The 24,546-nt window shown below is 57.6% G+C and overlaps 2 protein-coding genes across 3 annotated transcripts; both read left to right on the top strand.

The window, feature by feature from the left end:
* The first annotated feature begins 1,156 nt into the window (after window positions 1–1,156).
* Window positions 1,157–10,075, top strand: ALDOC (aldolase, fructose-bisphosphate C). 2 transcript variants are annotated; one of them, XM_063295241.1, is made up of 9 exons: window positions 1,157–1,272; window positions 3,611–3,737; window positions 4,256–4,467; window positions 5,126–5,180; window positions 7,160–7,320; window positions 7,416–7,499; window positions 8,066–8,240; window positions 9,288–9,487; window positions 9,788–10,075. In XM_063295241.1, the coding sequence occupies exons 2-9, from the start codon at window positions 3,626–3,628 to the stop codon at window positions 9,881–9,883; spliced, it is 1,095 nt and encodes a 364-aa protein (XP_063151311.1). In that variant the 5' UTR covers window positions 1,157–1,272; window positions 3,611–3,625; the 3' UTR covers window positions 9,884–10,075. The 2 variants fall into 2 exon arrangements, with proteins under 2 accessions (XP_063151311.1, XP_063151320.1); XM_063295250.1 differs by having other exon boundaries at window positions 3,611–3,741; window positions 4,260–4,467.
* A 2,881-nt stretch (window positions 10,076–12,956) lies between these two features.
* On the top strand, window positions 12,957–24,546 carry PIGS (phosphatidylinositol glycan anchor biosynthesis class S). The gene is made up of 12 exons (XM_063295186.1): window positions 12,957–13,035; window positions 13,265–13,404; window positions 14,139–14,250; window positions 16,261–16,350; window positions 16,548–16,639; window positions 18,748–18,958; window positions 19,446–19,588; window positions 19,675–19,789; window positions 22,008–22,153; window positions 22,849–22,949; window positions 23,747–23,957; window positions 24,045–24,546. Exons 1-12 carry the CDS (start codon window positions 12,990–12,992, stop codon window positions 24,318–24,320), a joined length of 1,683 nt encoding a protein of 560 aa, XP_063151256.1. The 5' UTR covers window positions 12,957–12,989; the 3' UTR covers window positions 24,321–24,546.

The raw sequence follows: 24,546 nt of genomic DNA, 5'->3' as shown, positions 1-24,546 counted from the left end.
TTGGGATCTTGCGATGCACGGTCAGTCGGTGGGTCCATGGGTGGCTCTGCTTGGGACGAGGCCCAGGGCCAGGATGCAGCGATGGAGGGATGCGGGGGTGGGCCTGAAGGCCTGTGGGGGCTTGGGGCATTGCATGCCCCCTCCTGCAGATGGCCTCACTGGCCAGACAGCCTGCTGCAGGGCAACACTCCTGGTTTTAAATTTCTGCCCTTTGTTGTGCTTGCTTTTTCTTTCTAAAGAGGTGCTGAGGGCCCTTCTCCCCAGAGCCAGCAGAGGAGGGTTCTGCCCAGCTGAGGTGCTGCTCAGCCAACTTTCACAGCTTCTTTTTAGGCACCCCCACCCCCAAAGCTGCAAAGCCAACTGGGCAGGGGAGCTGCAGTTCTGCCCCACCACCAAGCCCACCCCACGGCCCTGCCCTCGGGCCCTCTGCTGCCTGCCCGGGAGGAAGCGCGACTCAGTTCGTTTCCAGCATCCGACCTCAGCCTGGAGCCCCCTCCCGCCAAGCACGGGTTGAGGGCCTTTTGGGGTTCCAGCACGAAAGAACGATGGGTTCCCAGAAAGGTTGGAAGTGACTTCAGAGATCATCTAGTCCAACCCCCTGCCCAGTGTAGGAATCTACCGGTAGTTTCCCCAGCCGATGGACGTCGACGCCAGCCCCTGTTTAAACCTCCCCAGTGACGGGGAATCCACCCCTCCCGAGGCGTCGGCCCCACTGCCAGCTCTGAGCCCTCCTCCTCCGTCTTCCCCATGTCAGCCCTTCCGTTACGTACTTGGGGGCGGCTCCAAGGGCTCCCCCAGGCAGAAGAGGCGCAGGGCGTCCGCCGGTTGGTCGTAACCGAGCCGAGCTCGACGCGCGGCGCCTCCTTGTTTATCCACAGCGCGGGACGGGGCGAGGCCAAGGGGGAGGGAGGCACTTCTCACGCGCTCAGAGGCACCCTCTCTTCGGGGGGCCTGAGGGATGGGACGCTGCGCCCCTGCGGCGTCTGAGCGAGCTGGGAGCTGCCGGGCGCCGGGAAGCCGCAGGCAAGGCGAGGGGACAGCTAAGCCGCCGCCGGTCCCCGAGCCCTGGACCAGCACAAGGAGACCGGCGCCGCCTTCCGAGTGGGGGCGCCGGGGAGACGCCTGGCCCCGCCCCCCCGGCCTCCCGCCGCCTCCGTCGGTCACGTAGCTCTGCGGCACCGGCAGCGCCTTTACAGCCGCGCGCGAGAGCCGGCGCCGCACAAGCAGCGGAGGCAGCCTAGACGGCGGACGGGCGAAGGGAGCAGCTGAGCGGTAAGGCGGGAGCTGTCCGGCCCCGGCCGGCCGCTCATCCGGATCGCTCCCGGGGGCAGTCCCGGACAGGGGTCGCGAGCCGAGCGGTCTCTGCGCCCGCTCCGAGGAGCCCCTCGCGCCCGCGGGAGAGCCGGCGCGGGGACAGGGGCCCGGGGCCCGGCTGCGCTGCCCGCCTCCCAGGCTGAGCGGCCCGGCTCGCGTTAGGTCGCCGCGTCTGGAAACGTGGGGAGCGCCGCAGTCGAGCTCCTGCCCGAAGAAGGCCGCGGACCCGGCGGGGGGCTCCGTGCACTCCGGCCTCTCTAGCTGCCCCCCCGTGTGGCCCTTCGGACCCTTTGCAGGGAGGGGCGCGGAGGTACCCCCCTCCGCAGGTGCTCCGGTCTTGCACCGGGCGCGAGGCCTGCGGGCTCCCCGGAGAGCCCCGTCGCTCGGGGCTGGGCTGACCCGACCCTTCCTCCTGCCGCCGGATAGGCTTGGGGGCAAGCAGCCGTAAAGGCGCTCCTTCTGCCCCCCCACGTATTGCTTCCATCGCCTTCCGTTTGGAGGCCGCCGGCTCCGGTGCCGCCGCGCACCCCGGGTGGGAGCCGCTTGGAAGGTGGAGAAGGCCGGGCCAACCTGGCGCGTCTGGGGAGGTCGAGGTGCCTGGGCAGCTCTTGGGTCACGGACGATTGCGGGGGTGGCCCGATGGAGCGGGAGGGCCCCCTTCCGTGACTTCGCCCACCTTGAGGCTAGTTGGGGGAACCGGCAAGGGGGTGGGCAGAGGGGAGAAAGGGCGAGGTCCTTCTGGCCGATTTCGAGGTTCCTGCGGGGCTGCAGCGATGCCCTTGTAGACTGAGCGGTGAGGACGAGGAAGGTGCCTGGCTGCTCCAAAAGGCTCCTAATCCTGGGGGCGGGGGGGGGGGGAGGCGACAAAGCAGTCAAGGAGACGGCAAGGGCATAGAGGCCGCCCAGAGCGGCTGGTCCCGCCGGCGCCTCCCCTCGATGCGATGCGGGAGGTGGCTCTGATCGTCTCCCCCTTTCCTGTGCCCTAAGTGTGCGGGGGGGGGGGGAATTGCTTAGCCTTAGCAACCGCAGGACAGGTCTCTGACAGACGTAGGTGGTCGCTTTGTATGAGAGTCTCTGAGCCCTCTGCCCGGCCGTGGCAGGTGTGATGCTCCAACAGGTTCAAAGGATTGTAGCGTAGCGCTGTTCTCTCTTTCTCTTGTGAAAATACAGGGACAGGAGAACAAATATCAAGAAGAGGGTACAATATGTAAAACCTCGCTAGTTTAAAAAAATAAACAAAACAGCAGTTGCAGCAAACCAGGATTGCTGTCTAGCATCAGAGGCTGAAATGTGACTCAGCAGCCCAGGGGAATGGAGATGGCTGTTGGTGTGCCCGTCTTTGGGGACAAGCTTTGCCCCAGGCTGCGGAGGAGAGGCCTTACAGACATGCAGCTTTGGCAGGCAGTGATGGAGCTAATCCTGACTCATCGTAATTAACAGTAGCCTTGGGGGGGGGGGGATCAGCAGCGGGGGCTTCCATCTGCCTGGCTGGGCCACAAGGCTGGGTGCATGTCTGTGGTGGCCACCAGAAATAGGCCATCCTGCTCCAGTTTTGCAGCTGATGCTCTGTGAAGGCCTGGGTTGGCAGGGGGGCAGAACGGTGCCTTTGGCACAGAGGCAAACTGTGGCCTCAGTGCCATGGCAACGGAGGCAGAGACGGTTCCTTCTCAACTGGAGATCGAAGTCCTGCTCCAGAATGACAATTTCCTCTCCTATGGCATATGAAAAATGTATAGCGATTGTGACTCCGAGCGCATGCAGAGTACCATTTATTTACTTGACCTTCAACTGTGCCCTCTTCCCCACCTGGCTTTGTGTGTCTTGAGAAGAGGGGGTTATTCTCTGCAAAGCCCCCCTCCAGAGCCCGCACTCATTAGGAATAACGAATCATGTGAATAGGAAAACATCTGGGAAGTGGTTGCTTGGAACCCTTGGCCAGGCTGACCGGGAATTCTGGAGTCGCAGTTCCAACTTATCTGGTGGGTCCCCCATAGAGGGAGAAAAGAATACAGAAGAGCCATCCATACCATGGCAGCGCTTCGCTGTGGCCAGGTGAAGGTTTAGGGAAAGGACGTTGCTAATACCTGAGTTTGGTTGGTTAAAAATCTAGGAGGAAAAGAAGTGTGGGAAATGGGGCTGGTATGGAATAGTCTGCAAACAACACACAAAGTCGCGCCAGATTGGTCCTGGGGTGCTTTTGCCCACACGTGTAACCCGGCAGCTGAAAATTGATCTGGACAATAAAGACCCAGTAACCCTGGCAGCCGTTTGGTGACATGTTCTGATGCCCTTCCAGAGAAGGTCAACCAAGATGACCCACCAATACCCCGCTCTCACTGCCGAGCAGAAGAAGGCACTCTCGGACATCGCCCAGCGAATTGTGGCCCCGGGCAAGGGCATCCTGGCAGCCGATGAATCAGTAGGTGGGTCTGGATTGCAGCTGGGTCTTCAGCCTCTGCCAGGGAGGGACGGGCGGGGAGGTGCAGGGCAGCCTGGCGTCATTCCTTGTTGCAGAACGGCAGCAGTGGGCAGGGGAGGGGTGTCCTGGGCAAGGCAGGGGCTGAAATGACCACTGAGCTGCAGCATCCTTTCTCCTGTAAGGGTGGCGTAGAGCAGGCTCTGGATCTCCAGTTTTCAGAGAGGCGAGGGTGCTGTGGATTCATTCCCTGGGGACACGAAGGATCCCTCCGTCCTACCGAAGCTCGAGGGGCTGGTGGGTGGGGCCCAGGGGCAGAGGAAGCACCTGTAGCCATGATTTCTCACCCAGGCCACGTTTTCAGTCTTCATTGCTCACGATCTGCATCCTCAAGGTCTCTGTCTGCCAGGAGCCGTGATGCCCGTTTATGGGTGGGAAGAGCCCAAGCTGGGGGGCCGGCCCGGCCCAGGCCATGCTGTGAGCCGGGAATGAGCTCAGGCAGCTCCCTCCCACCCACTCCCGCAGGCAGCATGGCCAAGCGGCTGAACCAAATCGGGGTGGAAAACACGGAGGAGAACCGGCGCCTGTACCGGCAGATCCTTTTCAGCGCAGACAGCCGGGTCAAGAAGTGCATCGGGGGCGTCATCTTCTTCCATGAAACCTTGTACCAGAAGGCAGATGATGGCACGCCCTTCGTGGAGATGATCAAGGACAAGGACATTGTTGTGGGCATCAAGGTGCTTGTCGGGGCTCCCTGTGATCTCCTCACCCGGCTCCTGAAAAGACAGGGAGCGTCCTCTTTCCCTCTGCACGACGGTTGTTCTCCTTGGCTGAAAACGATGCCCAGAGTGGGTGCCAGCGGTGCAGGACTGGTGGGGTGGGGGGAGACACCGCTGCTTCTGGGTGAGGGTCCTGCAGACCGGGCAGGGATGGCTCCGAAGGAGCTTCCCCCGCTCCCCATCCAGGCTCCCAAATCAGCAACCGCCCTGAGCTCCGTCAGCAGGCCGTGAAATGATGGTCCACCTGCCCCTCCACAGTCAGTCGGAGGCCCAGGCGGGGGATGGGTCCAGCCCACCCCTGTTGTCTGATCAGGCAGAAAAGCCTCTGGGCAGGGAAGAGAAGAGCCGGTTCCCATTTTTTGGAAGCCGTCTGGGTGGATGCAGAGCTTGCTGCAGGGTGGAGGGAGGGGGTTAAGGCAGAAGCACTCACTCGTGTTCCTGAATAATCCAGGATCTCTGCAGAATGGCTGCTTTGGGCACAACCCTCTTCCCTTAAGGGTCCGAGTCTTTTGCTGCAGGGCTGCCGGCCGCCTTGGCCAGGAGAAGCCCGCCTACCCCTCCCTCCCCGGCCTTGGCTGTGGGGCTGCGGCCATAACCCTCCCTGCTTCCTTCACAGGTCGATAAAGGGGTGGTGCCCCTGGCCGGCACTGACGGAGAAACCACCACCCAAGGTAGGGGCAGAAGCCGCTGAGAGAGATTGCAGGCGGTTAATGCTTTAATTCTGTGCGTGGTCAAAGCAGGCCTTCCTGTGGCCCCTTGGGTGTGTGTGTGGCAATATTGCCGTTGCATTTTGTCCTGTTTGGGGAATGTGGGTCAGGACTCCTTGAAGGCACAGTGGTGTGTATTAAAATAGTAATAATAAGAACACCACCACCACCACAGTATTTTGAAACCTTCTGCCTTATTATTTGCACAAAGGCAGTGTTTCGTTGACCGAGGCTGCAAATCCCATTCAGCAGAAGGTTGGACCAACAGTGCTTGCTCCCAAATAGATGCATGTAGCACTGCAGCGGAAAGCAAGGGCAGGCATTGGGTCTTCAGACCCCTCCAGGGCGCCCACCATGTTCGCTGCACCACCTGCCTTTTCTGCAAACGTTACTTTAATTTAAATATGCAGGTGGCATGTTGCAAAGCAGAACGCTGGCCTCTGGCATCATTTTTATTTGCAAAACCCCTGGTAAAGGAAAGGTCCCAGGAATTGTGTTCCTGGGAAACAGATTCAGTTACAAAACTGCCGGCTCGGGCAGCAGCAAACACCAAAAATAGTTGCCGTAATGAATGATCTGCTCCTTGGGCCTATTGCCTGTTTCCTTTCGCAACCATCTCTAGAGCTGCAGGATCCCCGAAGACAGGAGGAGCCAGCACTGGCACAGAAGCAGACTGAAAACAGGGGAAAGGTGGGAAGAGTTTAACTCACCTTCCCAAAATCTCCAGGGAGCCTGGCAGTGAACTGCTGCCCACTCCAAATAGATCAGTCAAATAGAAAAGGCGGTTTTATGCCGTTCCTTGTGCATCCGTTGGCAAAAGTGACAGCGGCTGGAGTCGAGAAGGGGATTCCTGTCAAGAGATAGGGCTAGTCACATGGGGGCAACAGCCATGTCTTGGCACAAGCGGTTGCCATTGAAAAGGGAGAACCAGAAATAAAAACATTTCGTGAGTGCACCCACCCCCCACCCTCAGAATTCCCAAAGGGCATTCCTCAGAAAGAGCGAAGCCATTCTTTGGGTTCTCTGCACTGCCTCAACAAAGGGACAGCACCGCCCTTGGTACCTGTGGTCCAACCATTAATCAGGGATTCCACAGGAAGATGGCTACACTTGATACCAACCGAGTACCCTCCAGATGGCAAAAGTTCCTTTGCTGGAGTGAAGGAAATGCATCTGTGTGTGTGTACAGGTAGTCCTCGCTTAACAACCATTCCTTTATTGATGGTTCAGACTTACCACAGTGCTGAAAAAAACTGACTTACAACCAGTCCTCACACTTACAACCATCGCAATGTTCCCTTCAGTCATGTGATCATGATTTGGGCACTTGGCAACCGGTTCACATTTATGACCATCGCAGTGTCTCATGGTCGCATGATGGCCATTTTCAACCTTCCCAGCTGGTTTCTAGCAAGCAAAATCAATGGGGAACCATGTGATTGCTTAATGACCACATGGTTTGCTTAATGCCTGCAGTGATTTGCTTAGCGACCACCGCAAAAAGTCATAAAATTGGGTTGGATTTGCTTAATGACCGCTTCACTTAGCAACCAGAATTCTGGTCCCAATTGTGGTAGCTAACTGAGGGCTGCCTGTATTACTGGGGGCGACCAAACATCCACCAGGAAGGGAAAAGAAAGCTTGGGGGAGGGGATCTGCTTGGAAGGGGCAACCAGGAAGCCTTGGGGGGATTTGTGAGATCAGGTGGGCATTGGCCCTTGCTCCAGGGCCAAGAGGGCCTTCTGGTGCAAGGAGCAGGAGGGTGCCCAGATCTCCTTGAGTGGATTGGATCAGGTGTGGAGTAATGGCCGGCCGGCCGGCCGGCCAGCCAGCCAGCCAGCCGGCCGGCCGGCCTGCCTGCCTGCCTGCCTGCCTGCCTGCCTGCCTGCCTGCCTGCCTGCCTGCCTGCCTGCCTGCCTTCCTGCCTTCCTTCCTTCCACCAGGGCTGGACGGGTTGGCAGAGCGTTGTGCCCAGTACAAGAAGGATGGGGCAGACTTCGCCAAGTGGCGTTGTGTGTTGAAGATCAGTGAGAACACTCCTTCCTCCCTGGCCATCCTGGAGAATGCCAATGTGCTTGCCCGCTATGCCAGCATCTGCCAGCAGGTGAGGCAGCTGGCCAGTCTGCCCCCTTGTTTGGGGCTCAGGGAGGGCCTCGGCCTCCCCAGGGGCCTCAGTGCTATCGTTGGCTTTCCCTGCAGAATGGCATTGTGCCCATCGTGGAACCGGAGATCCTGCCAGATGGGGAGCACGATCTGAAGCGTTGCCAGTATGTGACTGAGAAGGTGGGGCTGCCCTGGGGGGTTGTGGATTATGGGGGCGGGAGCAGGATTGGTGGGCTGGCAATGTAGGATACAGGGAAAGAGGGCATGAAGGATGGCAGGGAAAGTGCCGACTGTCCCCAGTGAGAGCCAGGGAGGAGTCATGGTGAGGGTGCCAGACCAGGAACAGGGAACTCCTGGTTCAAAGCCACCCTCAGCCGTGGAAACCCACTGGACGACTTTGAGCCAGTTGCTCTCTAGCCCACCCTAAATCACAGTGGGGTGGTTGGGGGGATAAGAGGAAGAGAGGTGCCTTCCTTGATGGCCCCCTTTTTGAGGAAGGGTGAGTGTCGATTTAACAAGAGTGCAGCTCTCTAAAGCAGAGAGTAAAGCGCCAGCAAGACTGAACTGGGCAGAAGCTGTATTAAAAGACAGGCGTAACTGGAAGGATTTTTGTGTTAATATTGTCTTTCTGTGGTTCCGTTTTTATTCCACGGAGGCTGTCATTGGAGCCCCGGCTGCCTCAGACGCTGGTCCCTAGCGAAGGCATGCGCGGCCCTTGACCAGCCTGCCTCTGGCCCCGTTCCCAGGTCCTGGCTGCTGTCTACAAGGCCCTGAGCGACCACCATGTCTACCTGGAAGGGACCCTGCTGAAGCCCAACATGGTGACCCCCGGCCACGCCTGCCCCACCAAGTACAGCCCTGAAGAGATCGCCATGGCCACGGTCACTGCCCTGCGCCGGACCGTGCCACCTGCCGTGCCAGGTAAGCTCACCGTCATACCCCCCAACGCATGTGTGCCTGTCCTGAGAAACCAGCATAAAAGGCCAATTTTGGGCTGGGCTGGCAGAAGGGAGCTGTCCGTGTCACGGGGAGCGACTATTCCGGAGCAGCTGTGCTTTGGTCCGGCTTCTTGAGGACCGCGTCTGGCTCCGAAAAGGACGGTGAGAGGATCGCGGCCTGTGAGGGGAGCTGCTGGGATGTATGGCCTTTAGAGAGGAAGACGAGACCCCTCCCGATACCCAAAAGGACGCTGGGTGAAGGGAGGTCAGCCCTGTTCTCTCAGGCCGGCCACACAGTCGAGGGTTTGTGCTGCAGGAGGCAGGCTCCGACTGGCCACCAGGGAGCAGCTGGACAGTGGGAGCCACGATCCCGAGTGGGGGGGCTCCCCTTAGCTGGATTGTGCAAGCGGAGACTGGATAACTGGGGGGAATGCTTTGCTTTGGAGCCCTGTGTGCAGGAGGGGCTGGACTCAAGGGCCTCAGGGGCCCCTTCCAGCTCTCTGGGGTGAGTTGCTTCTTGGAGCATTGGATGCCCAAACTCCAGGCCAGAAGCCAGCTTGCCTTGTGACGGAAAATGGGTCTGGACTCACGCCCGCTGTTGATTTTGCTCCCTTTTCCTTGGATGCCGAGCTGCCCCCTTCGTCTCCAGGATCAGTCAAGGCTCTTCCCCTGCAGAGTTTTCCTTCCTCTCGCGTAATACTACACCCCGGGACCCCTAAAAGGATCTCTCCACGCAGCTCATAGTTTGAACCTGTGGAATTCACTGCCACAGGATAAAGTGACCGCTGCCGACTCAGAGGGGCCCAGAGGGAGGGTGAGGGCCTCACGGGTTGCCAGGCAGGAAGCGGTGGCCACAGCGGGCTTCTGCTGGGAGAAACCAGGCTGCGGGTCTGGCCAGATCCAGCTGGATGCTTCGAAGCCCTGGGAAGGACCGGCCGGGGCCAGAGACACGCTCCTGGGCCAGTGAGGGGTGCCAGGAGGGTTCCGGGGATGTGGCTCTCGCTACTGCCCCTCTTTCTGCCCCACGCAGGAGTCACCTTCCTGTCTGGCGGGCAAAGCGAGGAGGAGGCCTCCATCAACCTCAACGCGATCAACAACTGCCCGCTGCCCCGGCCATGGGCCCTGACCTTTTCCTACGGCCGGGCCTTGCAGGCTTCTGCGCTCAATGCCTGGCGGGGCCAGCGGGAGAACGAGGAGCTGGCCACCGAGGAGTTCTTCAAGCGAGCTGAGGTTGGTGGCCCGGGCAGGGAGGAGAGGGGTGGCCCAGCTGCCCAAGGGAAGGGGTCCAGGTGGGCTTCCCAGAGGTGGTCCTCTGGGCCAGGGGTCCCCGTCACTCTTCTAGGGGTGCTTGGCTGATGGCTGGGAAGGACTTGCGGGAGCATCTGGAGGTTCCAGGCTGGCTAAGCGGTGCTCGGTGGCACCTCTGGGGAGGCGAGAGCGGCCCCCCTGTTTTGCCAAGCTCTGGGGCGCTGCCGGTCGTGGGCAAGGCCCCAAAGGGAAGGGCAGCCTCAGCGTCCCTCTGTCTTGCAGGTCAACGGCCGGGCAGCTCTCGGCAAGTACGAAGGCTGTGGCGACGGCTTTGGCGCAGCCGGACAGTCTCTCTACGTAGCCAACCATGCCTATTAACCCCAGGCAGGGTTCTCGGGCCCTGCTGACCATGCCCCGGCTCCTCCGCTGCTTTCCATCCCGGCCCCCCATCACTCCCTGCTTTTTCTAGCGTAGCCATGACAGCAGCGAAGTAGGCAGGGGAGCATCCGATGCCGGAGAGAAGGCTGGGCAACGCCAGAAGGAAGACGGGACACAAGCTTTGGTGGGGTGCTGCCACTGGATGGGGCAGGAGAAGAGCCCGGGCTCGCCTTGCGGGGTCGTTGGAAGCCCCAGCGAGAATCAAAAGTTGATCAATTCCTCCAGAGACTGCAGGAGAAAGGGTGGAGGTCTGTGCCACAACGTGGGAGGAGGGGAGGGTGAATCTTGCAGGGGCCTCCCGTATAGCTCAAAGAGGAAAGCCGTTAGGGGGCCAAGAGATCCGGGGGGCATTGTTGCGGTCATCTCTAACACTACCCTCCACTCTCTGTCCCGCTCCCCTGCTTTTCATTTATTTGAGGACCCCCCCCATAAGAAACCCTGTTTGGCTCTGCACTTTGATGTGAATTGTGGCTTTGTGGCGCAGCCCTGCCCTTCCTGCCCCCTCCCCACAGTAGACTCACCAGTGGTGCCCTTGGCGTGGACAGGAAGGGAGCCCGTTGCCGCTCAATGCGTGTGCCCTCTCTGCACCTGGTGTACCAGCAGCCTCCTGACTAATAAAGCATAGAGGTACCACCATCTTTCGCCTCTTCTTTTCCTTCTTCTGGCACCAAATGTCAAAACGGCTCTGCCTTTTATTGGGGGGCTCAACTCTACCCAGGGAAGGGGGAGATCTGCGCACAAGGGCAGTTTGGCGTGGGGACCCCTCCAAGCAACCTTAGAGGGCTTTGGGTGGTGGAAAGGAGACCCAGCTTGGTGCCCCTGTTTCCCCACCCCTGAACTGCAACGGAAGAGCCCGGGTGGGGCCCTCAAGTGCTGGGCTCCGTCATGGTGCACTGAGGAAGGCACAATTGGCTGCATTCACCTACAACGCTAAGTCATAAACCATGGTTTGCAAACTATGCAGTGGGGTTCACGCCATGTGCTAAACTGCAAATAAGTTTGTTGGCGTAGAGCCTTGTGGGAACTCTGTTTGGTGCCCCAGGAGTTTGGGTCACCACATCCATCTCCCATCGGGGTGAAGAAGAGCTTCGGTGTTCTGGGCCAGCCGGGTATCGCCCACAGGAAGCCCAAAGCAGGGCAGGAACATGAAAGCCCTCCCTCATTCTTTGCTCTCCACATGGGTCTTGCAGTCAGACTGCCCCTGACCCTGGAAGTTCCCCATAGTGAGCATATGTAAACCGCCCAGAGTCCCCCATTGGGGGAGATGGGCGGTGATATAAATTAATTAAATCAGTCAGTCCGTCTTCTAAGCATAACACCATGGACTCCATAGTCCACCTGTGAGAGTGGCTGGCCAGGATCAGCAAGGCGAGGGGCTGCGTAGGGTGCGGACCATATGCCCCCAGCCGCACCAAAGCTGCCCTCGCTGGGGTGAGCCCACATTTTCTTCCCTGCAACTGCCGGAAGACCCAGAGATTCGAATTCTGGCTCTTTCGCATTTGGAAGCTCCATCCTCGTTGGCTTTGGAAAGCTGAGGCGGATCAGGTTGAGCTTGTCCTGGGAGGGAGACCACCAGAAAATAACAGGATTATAGGTTAGACCAGTGTTTCTTGACCTTGGCAACTTTTGAGATGTGTGGACGTCAACTCCCAGAATTCCCCAGTCAGCATGCTGGCTGGGGAATTCTGGGAGTTGACGTCCACACATCCCAAAGTTGCTGGGTTGAGAAACAGTGGGTTAGACTGGGAAATTGAAATCGTTAGTTGGCAATGGCAAGCCGCTTCTGTACAGTCCCCAGGGAAGGAGCCCAAGTGGAGGGCTTTTCAGATGAAGTGCCTGCTTGAAAGAATGCTTTGCGTGCAGACCTCCTGAGATTTAAATGACCCCAAATATTGTTAACACAGTGGCTGAAGCTTGGGCCACTGAAAACGGTTTCCCTTCTCAGGGATCGGGGCCTTTTAAGCATATTGATTGGCCTGAGCCAAGGGGCCCTGATTTCTTTGGGGAGATGCCTTTAAACTTGATTTCCCAGGCCTTTTTCTAATTAGCATTATGGAATATTATTTCTTGCCCCCAAAGAGGCAGCTGAGGGGAGATACAGAATCTCACAGGAAAGGGAGTGGGCCTGTCCTCTGGGGCCCCAGGGGGTGGGAGCAGAATCCGGGGGCTAAAATCAAAGGCAGGCGGCTCAGGTGGGACACCAGGAAGAACTTCCTGAGTTGCCGGCCTGTGGAACAGGCTGCCTCATGAAGGGGGAGTTCTCCTTCACTGGAGGACTTCAGACAGAGGCTGGAGGGTCACCCGCAGAGATGCTCTGATGCAGCGTGTCTCAACCTCGGCTACTTGAAGGTGGGTGGACTTCAAGTCCCAGAATTCCGCAGCCAGCAAGGCTGGCCAGAGAATTCTGGGAGTTGAAGTCCACTCATCTTCAAGTTGCCGAGGTTGAGAAACACTGCTCTAATGGATCCTCCGCTGAGCAAGGGGTTCGGTTAGATGACCTCAGGCAACCCTTCCAACTCTGATTCTATGACGTCTCCAGGAGTGGAGCTTGCCGGAAGGAGGCTTTTGCTTTTTCTCAAACTGGAAAAGCTGGTCACTGTCTTGCTGGGGTGCAATTCTAGGCATGCTTCCTCGGAAGAGAGCCCCACGGCGTTCAGTATATTCCTTCCTGCGGGGAAGCGGCAATATCCAGAGAGGACAGGACTAAACAAAAAACAAAAAGCGCTCGTCCGAGGCTGCCTGATTTATCCCTCTTCCGTTGCCATATCGAAGGCGGGCATCTCTTTGCTCATTGGTCGGTGCTACTGCCGCTCTGGGGGAACCTGATGGGTTGCTCTGGGCTCTGCTACGCCCCGCCCTTTTTTCGGCCTGCCCTGCGTTGAGACGGGCAAGCGGTCCTTCACGCGGCGGTGTTCCTTTGAACCTCTGATTGGGCTATCCCTCTGCCGGTCAGGCGCGGCTCGGTTCCATTGGCTCGCTCGCGCTCGAGCCGTCGCAGCTCCGCCCCCGCGCCGGCCACGCTCGAAGGCGACTTCCGCGCGGCGGGATGGCGGCCGAGGCGAGAGCCGCGGCGGCGGCGCGGGATGCGGCAGGTGCGGGCCGGGGAGCGTGGCGTCCGGGCGCGGCGCGGCGCGGCGCGGGGAGAGGGGCGAGGGGCGCGGCGGGTTGTGGTTGGGGGGCGCGGGTTCCCCTCCCGCCCCGCGTTGGCGCGCGGCGCGCCGGCCCGAGGAGCTCGCCGCCGCGAGAGAGGCGCGGCGGGCAGGGGAGGCGCCGGGTCTCCGCGCCCCCCGGCTGCCCTTGCCCCCCTTCCCGTCCCTCCAGAGAAGGCGCGCGGGAAGCAGGCCGCCCTCTCCTTCGCGGCCATGGCCGTCCTGGTGGGGCTGCCCCTCTGGTGGAAGACGACGGAGACCTACCGGGCGGCGCTGCCCGACTCGGAGATAGCCGAGCTGGACGCCCTTCTGGTGAGCAGAGCCCCCGGCCCCAGCCGCCCCCATCAGCTCCAGCCCTGTGGCCGTGGGTGGTGGGAGTTGTAGTCCAGCACGCCTGGAGGGCCCGGCTTGGGAAGACCGCGGGCGCTCTGCGGAAAAGGCCCTGGTGGAGGGAGGGGATCCGGGTGGGTCTTGTCCCCCCTCCCGCTTTTCCGGGAGCCCCCATTGCTCTTCTGGCCCTTTGCGGCGGGGCCGCCCGCTGCCAGCCGCCTTCCAAGCGTGCCGCCTCCTTTGGCCCTTTGGGTCGGGGCTATGGGCAGCAAGGATCGTCTGAAAGGGGTCGGGCAAACCCTCCCTGCGAGACGAAGCGATCAGCGGCTCCCTGTCAGGACGGCGCGGGCAGAGCTGCAGAAAAAGGACAGGTGAAGAATCAGGGGCGAACCCCCTTCCGGGATGTCTTCTGGGGAGCAGAAGAATGCAAGGGAGAAAGGATCCCAGTCCAGCCCCTCCTGGCTGATGTCCAGAGGGGGAAGTTTGGGCTGACCCCCCCCCCCCAATAAACTGCAGATCCTCACACTGCCTGTTTAAACCTGATTTCCCCAACCTGGGGCCCTCCAGATGCCCTGGGCCTGCAGCTGCCAGGATTCCCAGCCAGTTCGGGGTACAGACCCTGGGTGTCTTTCCAGGGCTGAGCTTTGCAGGAACCAAGCCCCGGGACATGCAGAGAGGAGGTGTGACTCTGGCTAATGGGGCACCTTCCGATTCAGTTCCAGCTGACGGTGCCCGTCTCGGTTGTGTTTGCCAGAGGAGTCCTCCCAAAAGACCAGGAACACAAGATCCCCTTCAAGCAGATGCAGGAGACTGAGATTCCCTTGAACGGTAAGCAGAGGGGTGGGGGGCTGCTACTTCTGGTCTGGGGGCTGGGGTTGCATCCAAACATCCAGGCTGGCCTTTCAGTGAGAGCTGCAGAGCTGAGCAATGGTTTGATCCCGGGGCTCCCCAGTCCTACTCTGGTGCTCTAAAGGGCCATGTCACGTGGGCTCTAAATTTTGTCTCAACCAGCCTGCAGCCTTAAAGACGGAGCATGCAGAGAGAAGCATCAATTAGTCCAAAGACTGTTCTGGCAGAATACCTATACTGGAAAATACTAGATTGGCATTTGCACCTGTGGTCTTAAAACCTAGCTGGGCCTGAAAAAATGTTTCCTGACCTAGGATTTTGCTGTTGTTTCTTTTTAATTGGCTCTTCCTGGTTTATTCTGTTTAAGGTGTTTCTTTGGGAATTGATCTTAAATGTCTCTCCCTGTTTCTCTCTGGCATTAGCTGTAAGGGGCAGAGGCAGAATATCGCAGGGCCCTGGGCAGGCTGCCCAGAGTCACTGGTTTGAGATGGGTGGCTATATAATTTGAATAAATAAACAAACAGATTTTTGCTTGAAATAACTCCGAGGGCTATCTCTGTAGGCAGAGATGTTGTAACTTTTCCTAGGCTGAGGGAATTTGGGGCAGGACCTGGAAAAAAACTCTCATTTTCTTTTTTACATGCATTCCTACTATTCTGTTTTCTATGGGGTAAGGAATATTATGCATAGCCAAGAAAAGGAGTAAGAGTAATAAGACAAATTAAAACCACGAAGTAAGAAAAAAGAAGAGGCAATATAGCTAAGTCTGGTTTATACCACTGCCGTTCCCTCTCTCTCCCCACATCTTTCTCTCCTTGCAAAGCGTCCGTGCTTCCACCCGCTGCTTTTTACGTGGCCTTCAGTTCTTTTGAATTTCTCACCTCTCTGTTTTCCAGGAACTCATCAACTCCATCTGGTAATGACTTTTCAGTCTTTCCTCTCTACCCATTCACTCTTCAGATATTTGTTTTCCAACTGACCCTTGTTTATTCTCTTTCCAAACCACCTCAATATCCATGTTTTGTATCAGTCATCCACAGCTTCTTTCACTTCATCATTCTACCAAGCACCCTTTTTCATACTTCCCATCAGCATAACTTCTGTGTAAGATCATTCCTTTCTCTCCTCCAAGCAGCTTTCAATTTCAGAATTTATCTTCCAAAACCTTTTCATGCAGGCTTTGTACTCTTTCTTCCTTCTGTTGTTCATTCATTTTGATTTCTTTCACCGTTTTCTTTTCTTCCATGATGGTGATGATGACGACAGTTTAAATTTATTATGGCCACCCTCTCCTGGAGTTTCATTCTTCACTTACCAAATAATGCTCTGACCCCGTTCAAACCCTCTCTTCTCACTTTCGTGCAGGTATACCTCAACTCCACCACACAGCCTTCCCCTTTCTCTTCCTTTCACAGATGCACAAACTAGCTATTTTTCTTTCTTCCATTTTGTTTGTTAATCCATGATCTTTACCATTTCCTCCTTTTGCATTCCAATGTGCAGTCTTCCATTTGGCGTGGTCAGCACCAGATGGGCCCAGAGAGGATGACCTCTGTTGTTCCTTGTGGCTTTAGTCAGTGAAGGCTTTTCCACAGTGCCTTTGAGAGAGAGCATGTGTGCGTCCAGAATAGGTTACTAGCTTTCATCACACCTGTGCCGCATGCAACTTTCCCTGCCAATGGGAAGGACAGCAGCAGTCAGTGTGGGCACATGTATCCAGGATGCCAGAGGTGCAGGCAAAGCATAGTTGCACCCAAAAGATGCTCCCACTGGCCTCTGCAAGCACGATCTCCAATCTCTGATCTACAGCCTGCTTGGCAGCCCACAGACAGTTGCCCTCATCTTACCATATAGATGTATATGTGGTACATTGACACACACAGGATGCCTTTTCTTTCTCTTTTACATTGAACAGTGTGCTCAAAACTGAAGACAGCAAATGTTATTTTTCATTAGCCAGGTATTTAGTCCTTTTCCCCTTTGTTTCAGCCAAGACGGGTGTGGTTTCTCGCTATGATGTTTCCTTTCGCCATGCCACTTCCCAGGAGCAGGCGTTCCTGTCGCAGGCCTCGGCCCAAGGTAAGGGCTGAAGGCAAGAAGGAGTCCAGCTGTGCCTCTGGGCAGAGACCCAAATTCAGACAGATGGCCGTCCAGCTACTGCTTGACCACATCCAGTGAAGGGGAGCCTGCCTGCCTCTTGGCCATTGGAACTACTCCCCAGAGCTGTCTGTGTGCCAGGAAAGGTCGCTGAGCGTCACCCCTCATTCTCCTTCCAGAAGCAGACAAGGGGCTGCAGCCGGCAGAAGGCCTGCCGGTGGGCTCCCTCACCATCTACGTGATCCCCCCGAGCTCCCTTCTCCTGCCACAGGTATGCTGCTGGTGCCCCCCTGGCACCGCTGCTGGTTCTGTGCAAGCCTGTTTTCTGGGGTGGGCAGGGAAGGGTGTAGCCGAATGATCCTCCCACATTCAGAGATCAAGAGAGGGAGGGTGGTGGAAGGAGATTCAGACTCCAAACGATGGAATGGTCTTCCTAGAGAGCAGGGTTCCTTGACCTTGGCAACTCTAAGCTGTGCGGACTTCAAGCTTTGCTGGCTGGGGAATTCTGGGAGTTGAAGTCTGCACAGCTTAGAGTTGCCAAGGTTGAGGAACCCTGCTATAGAGGAAGAGAAGTCTGGTGTTCTCTGCTCCATGTGGCTTCTGGAGGGTGTAGGAAGAGCCTGGAAGGGTGGCCCCTGGCTGAGCAGTGGGAGAGAGAGGGAGAGAGAGAGAATACATACATACATACACTCAATTTATAGGCTGCCCCCACCTTGGTACTTTTCTGAAAAGCCCTGAAGACGTGGTTCTGTCAGCAGGCCTGGGGACCCCAGGTTGAGACAGAGCTGATCAAGTGGCTGATTTGATTGTATTTGTAGCCGCTGCAGGGGGTGGGGGGTGGCTGGGTTTTTTACATTGTGGATTTTAATTTTGTAAGCCACCCAGTGCTTACAGAGTCAGTGTGCGTGAGTTGGGTGGCCATATAAATTTATTGAATGAATGAATGAATGAATGAACTCCCAGTGACTCTGGGCAGCTTACAGTTAAAAAGTTTTAAAAAAGAACAAAAAAACAAAACATCCATAAAAGATGAAAAAGAGATGATGTGGCCCCAAAACCACACATGAACCCCCACCCCGACCCTGAACTGGGGCTCAATCTGTACTCAGTCCCGAATCCTGGGAGCAAAGCCAGGTCTTTCAGTAGCTTGAAGAGATGCTTCTGGGAAGCCCAAAGCCATGCACGCCTGTGTTCCCAGAGCATCCTCTGCATTCGCTGTCCTGCCTTTCTTTGGGAGAAGTTGTGGGGAGGCCAGGAGAGGCATGGAAGGGAGAGTAGATGCACACCCTCAAGAGGTAGAAGGTGAATCCACTGGTAGCTTATCTGGGCATGGGCAACTCAACCCAGGTGGCAGGAAAGCCAAGAAGAAGCCTTTCAGATTGACTCTGTCTTAATGAAGTCACCGCTGAAGAGGTGGGAATTTCTTCTCAGCTTCCGAGGGGAATGGCGGTCCCTCAAGCTGGGCAAGAGTGAGGAAGCAAGAATGATGCCGGGCTCTTTAATGCTAGGGTTAATGGTAAGTATAGAACCTTGGAAACCACAAGAGGGATTTCCAATCCTCCCTGGACTTCCATTAAAGCAGAGCCCCTTTGGGCGACTTGAAATGTGCTTCAGGTTTCTCTCCACCTGGGCTGTGTGACTGTTGACGAGGCCAGTTGCCAGTGGACACGCGCAGTTGGGCTCACCCGTCCCATGCAAAGGACCAGTTGCTCACACCCTTTGTGCTGGTCTCTGCTGGGCCAAAGAGACCCAGGTCCTGCCTGGTTGGGGGCATTGGTCTGCGCAATGGGGCCCCCTCGTCCCCCCAGGGGCATCCGTCCTCTGCTCTCTCCATGTGGTCATTTGCCCAGCCAGGTTGGACTTTGACTTCCTATGATATGACCCTGGCGTTGGAGCGCCAGTCGGAGACACCGAAGTACCATCAGTACTGGGAAAACGAGCCCGATGCCTTTTAAATCAGCTTTTGTGTCCAAATTACTGCCATGCTTTGCTTCACTTTGAAAAATTGAAACTGGGGGCTTCTACTGGTGTTCCAGGGTGAAAGCTGAACAAAAGAACCATTTAATGAAATGTTGACTGGCAAAAAGCTTTCCTTGCATTCCTTCCCTTAGTACTTTTGAAAAAGCTCGTATGATTTTTAAACAGTTAAGAGTTCGAGTGAACCTCTCCCCCTTTGCCAATTTGGCAGAAAAATTGTTGCAGCGAAGCTGAAGGTGTTAGAAACTCCCAGTCCCTTGTGCCAGTGTTTGGCTGGCCCAAATACTCCCTCCCCGAGCCAACGGTCAGCCCCTCTGGCTGGCTGTGCGGCTCAGGCAACCGCAGAAGGCAGCTTGCGAGTCTGGGGGAGCTGCCGCTCAGAGCCCATCTGTTTTCCGGCAGGAGATGGGAATGTACATTGGGAAACATCGCAGTGCCATCCTCAGGGCCCCACGGGGGGCAGAAGATGTGCTGGGCACCCTGAAGGCTCGGATGCAGCAGCTGGTCCAGGCCATGTCCTTCACCGCAGAGAGCCTCGTGGAGGCCCTGGCCGACCGTGTCCCGCTGGGCCAGCCGGGAGCCGAGTGGAAGCGCCCCTTCAAGTCCAGTTTAGGTATGGCTGGACACTGAGTGGGGCAGCTGAAGGAGAGGATCTCCCTCTGCCCCCAGTGCTCCCACTGTGCAGCAGGTCCTCCTGAACAGTTCATACCTCCCCTGTCTGTTTCTAGGCCTTCCCCTCTGCCAGTCTCCAGCCAGCCTAGCCAAATATTGTCAGGCCGTCGAGTAATGATATTTCTGTCTTGGATGGCTCTTAGAGGTGCTGTGCCTTGCCCTGGCGGCTTAAGCCGGCATTCCTGGTTCTTATTCTTAGGGGATCAGCTGGGCTGTGAGAGCCTGGTGGGGTTCATGCATCGCCATCAGCCTGGGTGGGGTGGTTTGGGCTGGCATCTTGTGTGCACCCTGCTCTTGTTCCTTGTTGACAAATGGTGGCTTTGCACAGGGTGGGAAACTGGGACCCTCCCCAGCTTCTTTTTGCAGTTCTTCTCCCAGCTCTCTAGCGGGCCTGGGGAGACTCCCCCCCATTCTTGGCTTCTCTGCAGGATACGAGGTCACCTTCAGTTTGCTGAACCCCGACCCCAAAGCCCATGACGTGCACTGGGACATCGAGGGAGCCATCCAGCGTTACGTGAAGCCTCTGCTGGAGAAGCTGAGCCCGCTAGCCGAATTCTCGGTGGACTCGCAAGTGAGCATGGCCCCAGGCCGTGGGGTTGCAGGCACTGTGCCCTCTGCCAGCCCAGGCTGATGGGCCCTGTTTCTCCCCTGCCCCAGATCCTCTACTACGCAGCGCTGGGAGTCACACCCCGTTTTGACACCGGGTCCTCCAGCTACATGCTGAGTGTGCAGAGTCTCCCACACGTCATTAACCCTGTGGAGGCCAGGCTGGGTAAGCAATCCAGGGGCTGGCTTAGGGGTCCCTCCTGAGGGACCCTCTGGTTGGGACCCCAGAAGTCTCAGGCAGAGAGCTGGCCTTGAGAAACGGGTCAGTGGCTGCACTCCTGGATCAGAAGAAAATTCAGTTGTTCCCATTAAGATTAACAAGAACAGGTATGACAGAGGCCGCCAGGAAATCTAGAGCTATAGGTTAGACTGGGAAGAAAACAACCTGGGAGAAGGCACACTTCTTCCCTGCAGTTGCCAAGAAAACTTCAGGTGGGGGGTCCACAAAGTCACCAGGAGGCAGACGTGACTCAAGGGAGTTCGGCTCGGCAGGAGGCTCCAGCTGCTTGCGCCATCTCACCATCTCTGCTAGGCTCGAGCGAGAGGCCATTAGGCGACCCAGGGGCTTGGCAATAGGCGAAGGGTGCAGACCAGCCCCTTCCAGTGGCCAAGGCCCCTGCAGACTCTGGGGAGCTGGGCTCAACTGGGGCCTCTCTTGGAGAGGGCCTGTGGGAGGCCTGGCTTGGGGGCACGATATTGGGGAGGCCTTGGTCCTGGGCCACAAGCCAGATGGGCCAGCGCTAGAAGCAGCACCCAGCCCTCCTTCCTCTCTGCTCGGTGCTGTTGAGGCCCCACCTGGAGCGCCGGGCACAGATCCGGGCACCCCATTGCCGGAAGGACCTTGACGGGATAGAGGAGGGCAGCCAGGAGGATCCTGCGTTCTCGGAGGAAGTGGGGATGTTCAGTCTAGGAAAAACTGGGGGCTGCATCCCAGTCCAGGGAAGCTGCAGGGAGGATGGTCGGGGACTCTACTCCATGGCTGCAGAAATGGGGACCCAAAATGAAGGGGCGTAAGTTGCAGATACCTAGCTTTCCATCAGATATAAGGAGGAACTTGGACAGTGAGATTGGTCCAAGAGCAGAGGCTGCAGGCTCTCCGTCTCCGGCGCTCGGTGAGAAGAGGTTTTCCTGCACAGGGCACAGGGTTGGACTGGATGGCCTTGCGGTCCCTTCCAACTGCACAATTCTGTGATTCGGGGGCAGTGGCTCCGGGAGTTATTCTAAGGAGGGGAATCTTGGAAGTGCCCCCCTTTTCCTTTTGTGTCCCATTGTGAAGGACTAGGTGGAGTTTTTTGGGTAATCCATGCCACGCCGTTGGCTGAGCTTGCACGGGTGCAACAATCCTGCTCTTTCAGAAGCCGGTAACGAAGGAGCTCCTGCAGTAAAATGAGACTCCTTTGCGGGGGGAGGGCACCTGCACCGCATTTTTAGTCCCCTCCCTCCCTCCCTCCAAGCATTTTGGAGCATCCTGGTCTGTTTGGGCTCTGCTGCTACAGTTTTGATTTACGGCCAACAACTCTGGTGAAGCGTGGAAGCTTCCATGGTGGAGGATGGGAACTGCATGGCTGGCCGAGCGGAAAGCAGGACCCCTGTTGGACGGGGGCCAGGTTCAGGCCCCCCCTCGGTTGGGGAAGTTCTCTGGGTGACTTGGGGGGGTCGGGCTGCTCTGCGGTTACTCTCTGAGCCCAACCTGCCTCTGAAGATTGGGAGGGGAAATGGGAGGAGGGAGTACCTGAACCCAGCGGGAGGGGGAAAAGGCAGGATTGCTGTCAAGCCGGGGAGGAAGCGCCTCCCTGTCTCCTGCTGGTCTGCCTTGTCAGAGCTGCCAGGGAGATGTTGGATGAACACAGACAATGGTCGTCTGTAAACCATGGTTGTGTGGCTTACTCCTGAGGAGGAGTGGGATTCTGTAGCTGATGGGCAGCAGGATCTGGGGAAATTGGGGTTGCATGTTACATGGCCTTGCCCATTGTTGGCTGTGTCAGGCAAAAGAATTATACCATTAGAAGGGACCTTGGAGGTCTTCTAGACCAACTGTCCAGGCCAGGAATCCTTAGAGCAGTGTTTCTCAACCTGGGCCACTTTAAGATGGGTGGACTTCAACTCCCAGAATTCCCCAGCCAGCATGACCAAGGTTGAGGAACACTGCCTTCAACCATCCCAGAGAAACGGCTATCCAACCTTGGCTTGAAACCCTCCAGAGACAGAGCCCCCACCACTCCAGGGCTCCTCATGTTAAGGAAGTTCCTCCTCCTGAGTTTGGCTCTCCCTCTGCAGAGCTGCCCTTGTCGGTCTTTTGCTGCCCTTGGGCACCACGGGGACGATCGGCACCCTCGTTCCTTCATGTGGGATGGGTGAGCCAACCTTTCTAGCTTCCTTCGCAGGTTCCAGTGCTTCCTCACTGTATCCTGTCCTCAACTTCCTGCTCTACATTCCTGAGCGCCTGCATTCGCCCCTCTACATTCGTGGGAAGGACGGGGCTGCCGTGCCAACCAATGCTTTCCACAGCCCGCGCTGGGGTGGGATCATGGTGAGGAGGGGAGCTGCCCTGGGATCCTCCCAGACCTGCAGCAGGGCTGGTCTTCGTGAGTGTGTGTGTTGGAGGGGGGCTGCGTGGCATATTGCCAATTACTCTGCTTCAGAAATTTGTCTCCCCCTACCAAACGAGTGTAGCATTTTAAAAAATAGCTGCACGGGTATTTGCATTAAAATGCTTGCCTTTAAATGCCATTCTTTTGCACATCCCTTTGGTCCCCATTTGAGTGGACAGGCGCTGCTTTTGACTATGTGCCATGCCAGGAAGCGTGGGGACCTCTGTGTTTCTCGGAGGAAGAACCCGCAGCTGGCAAGGCGGAAGGCAACAGTGCCACGACAAGGCAGGACCATCACAAGCCCAAACTCCTCCTAGTCCGGAGCCAGAAGAGAACAGGCACGTTTCTCTCAACTCATGATTTAAACCCCAGAGCTGAGACATCTTTACGGCTCGGTTCTCGTGTTCTGCAGCAGGGAGATGCTTCTGTCTTGTCTGCAAGGGAGCAACTTCTCAAGCTGTGTTGTGGCTGGGAAGCTCTGCTTAAGCCGGTTCCTGAACAGGAGGTAGAACGCCGGGAGGGTTGAGACATGCTTCTGCACCTGGTGTGATGTCAGACAGAGCCCCAGCAAAGGGCAACTGAGGGGATCCCTCGGTGGCAGCCGGGAGCCACAAGCTCTGCCTCTCTTTGCCAGGTCTACAATATTGAGCCTGAAGCCGCCAACAAGACCTCCCTCCCGAGAAGGGTGGATGTTGACATGGTGCGCGTGATGGAGGTGTTTCTGGCCCAGCTACGGTGAGCTCAGGGAGACCCAGAACTGCGAGGGGCCCTGGGCGCCTGTCTTGCCTGCCTACCTCCCTGTTCAGGCAGGAAAGTGTTTCCTAAAGCATCCGTGGTGGGTAGCCCTCTCCCCTTGGTTTAGTGCACTTGGAGAGGGTCTTCAAGGCCATCTGGTCCAAACCTGTCCCATTCAGGGAATCTGAGCCTGTTTAAAGACTGAGCAGAGAAGATTCCCCGTCACCTCTAGTTCTGGCCTTGTGGGAAATGGCTTTCCCCCACCTTGAGGTCTGTCCAGACCAGTGTTTCTCAACCTTGGCCACTTTCAGATATGTGGACTTCTACTCCCAGAATTCCCCAGCTAGCATGGCTGGCTGGGGAATTCTGGGAGTTGAAGTTCACACATCTGAAAGTGGCCAAGGTTGAGAAACACTGTTCCAGACTGTCTGGGAAGCAACCTCCTGGAGAATGGGGGCCAGTATTGGGTTGGGTGGTTGGGCACCGTGATTTTGTTCCTCCCCCTCCAGTGATTGCCTGCTCCCCCTGGTGGTTCGCACGGAGGGGCCACGGTTATTGCTACAGGTGTGTCCGCTGCCTTACCACATCAGCTTCTCTGGCAGCCCTCGGGGATGCCTCTTGCCAGCCTGACAACCCGCCGGATGACTGGCCTCTTTTGCTGCAGCAGCCATAGAGCTGCTGGGCTCTGCTGTTCCCTGAGTGCTCCCTGCCCCCAGGCCTCTTCTGCAAGAGCTGGGGGGGCGCACAGCAGCCCTGTTCAGCAACCGTGTGATTCTTTGCTTGCCCCCCCCCCCCAGATTACTGTTTGGCATCTCCTCTGGCCTGCCCCCAGAAGGGGCTCTGATGGAGAATCCCGGGAATGAGGGCCTGGCGGACTGGGAGCTGGACCGCTTGCTGTGGGCCCGCACGGTGGAAAACGTGGCCACCGTCTCCAGCACCCTGACGTCGCTGGCCCAGCTGCTTGGCAAGATCAGCAACATCGTCATCAAGGACGACGTGGCCTCAGAGGTACGGGGCTGGAGCACACAGAGGGCTGGTGGCTGGGGGGGTCCCGGCCCTTCCCTGGATGTCAAGTCAGTGCCTCGCCTCCCCCAGGTCTACCGCGCTGTGGAGTCAGCCCGGCGGGCGATGGCTGAGCTCAGCCTGGGCCACCTGGACTCGGCCTTCCAGGCCAGCAAGGCAGCGGCCACCTCCTCGGAGCGGGCCTTCTTCGACCCCTCCCTCCTGCACCTCCTCTACTTCCCCGACGACCAGAAGTTTGCCATCTACATCCCGCTGTTCCTCCCCATGGCGGTCCCCATCCTGCTCTCGCTGGCGAAGATGCTCTGGGAGAGGAAGCAGCGCCGGAAGGAGCCCACGAAAACGGACTGAGGCGCCTCTGATGCCCAGTGGGGTGGCAGCCCCTAGGCAGGCGTGTGTCCAGGTCTCCGGAGAAACGGTGGCAGGTCCTGGTTGGCATGATGGACCCCAGCTGGGGAGGGGAGCTGTTTCCATTCGGCTCCTCCTCTTGAGCAGCTTTAGAATGAGGGTGCTCCCCTTTCGCTGCTGATGAGGCTGCGGGATGGACCGGCCTTCAGAGCGTCCCTTACCCTTATCG

Source organism: Candoia aspera, chromosome 1, assembly GCF_035149785.1.
Source record: "Candoia aspera isolate rCanAsp1 chromosome 1, rCanAsp1.hap2, whole genome shotgun sequence".
NCBI classification, from domain to species: Eukaryota; Metazoa; Chordata; class Lepidosauria; order Squamata; family Boidae; genus Candoia; species Candoia aspera.
This window is presented reverse-complemented; position numbering and strand designations above follow the sequence as displayed.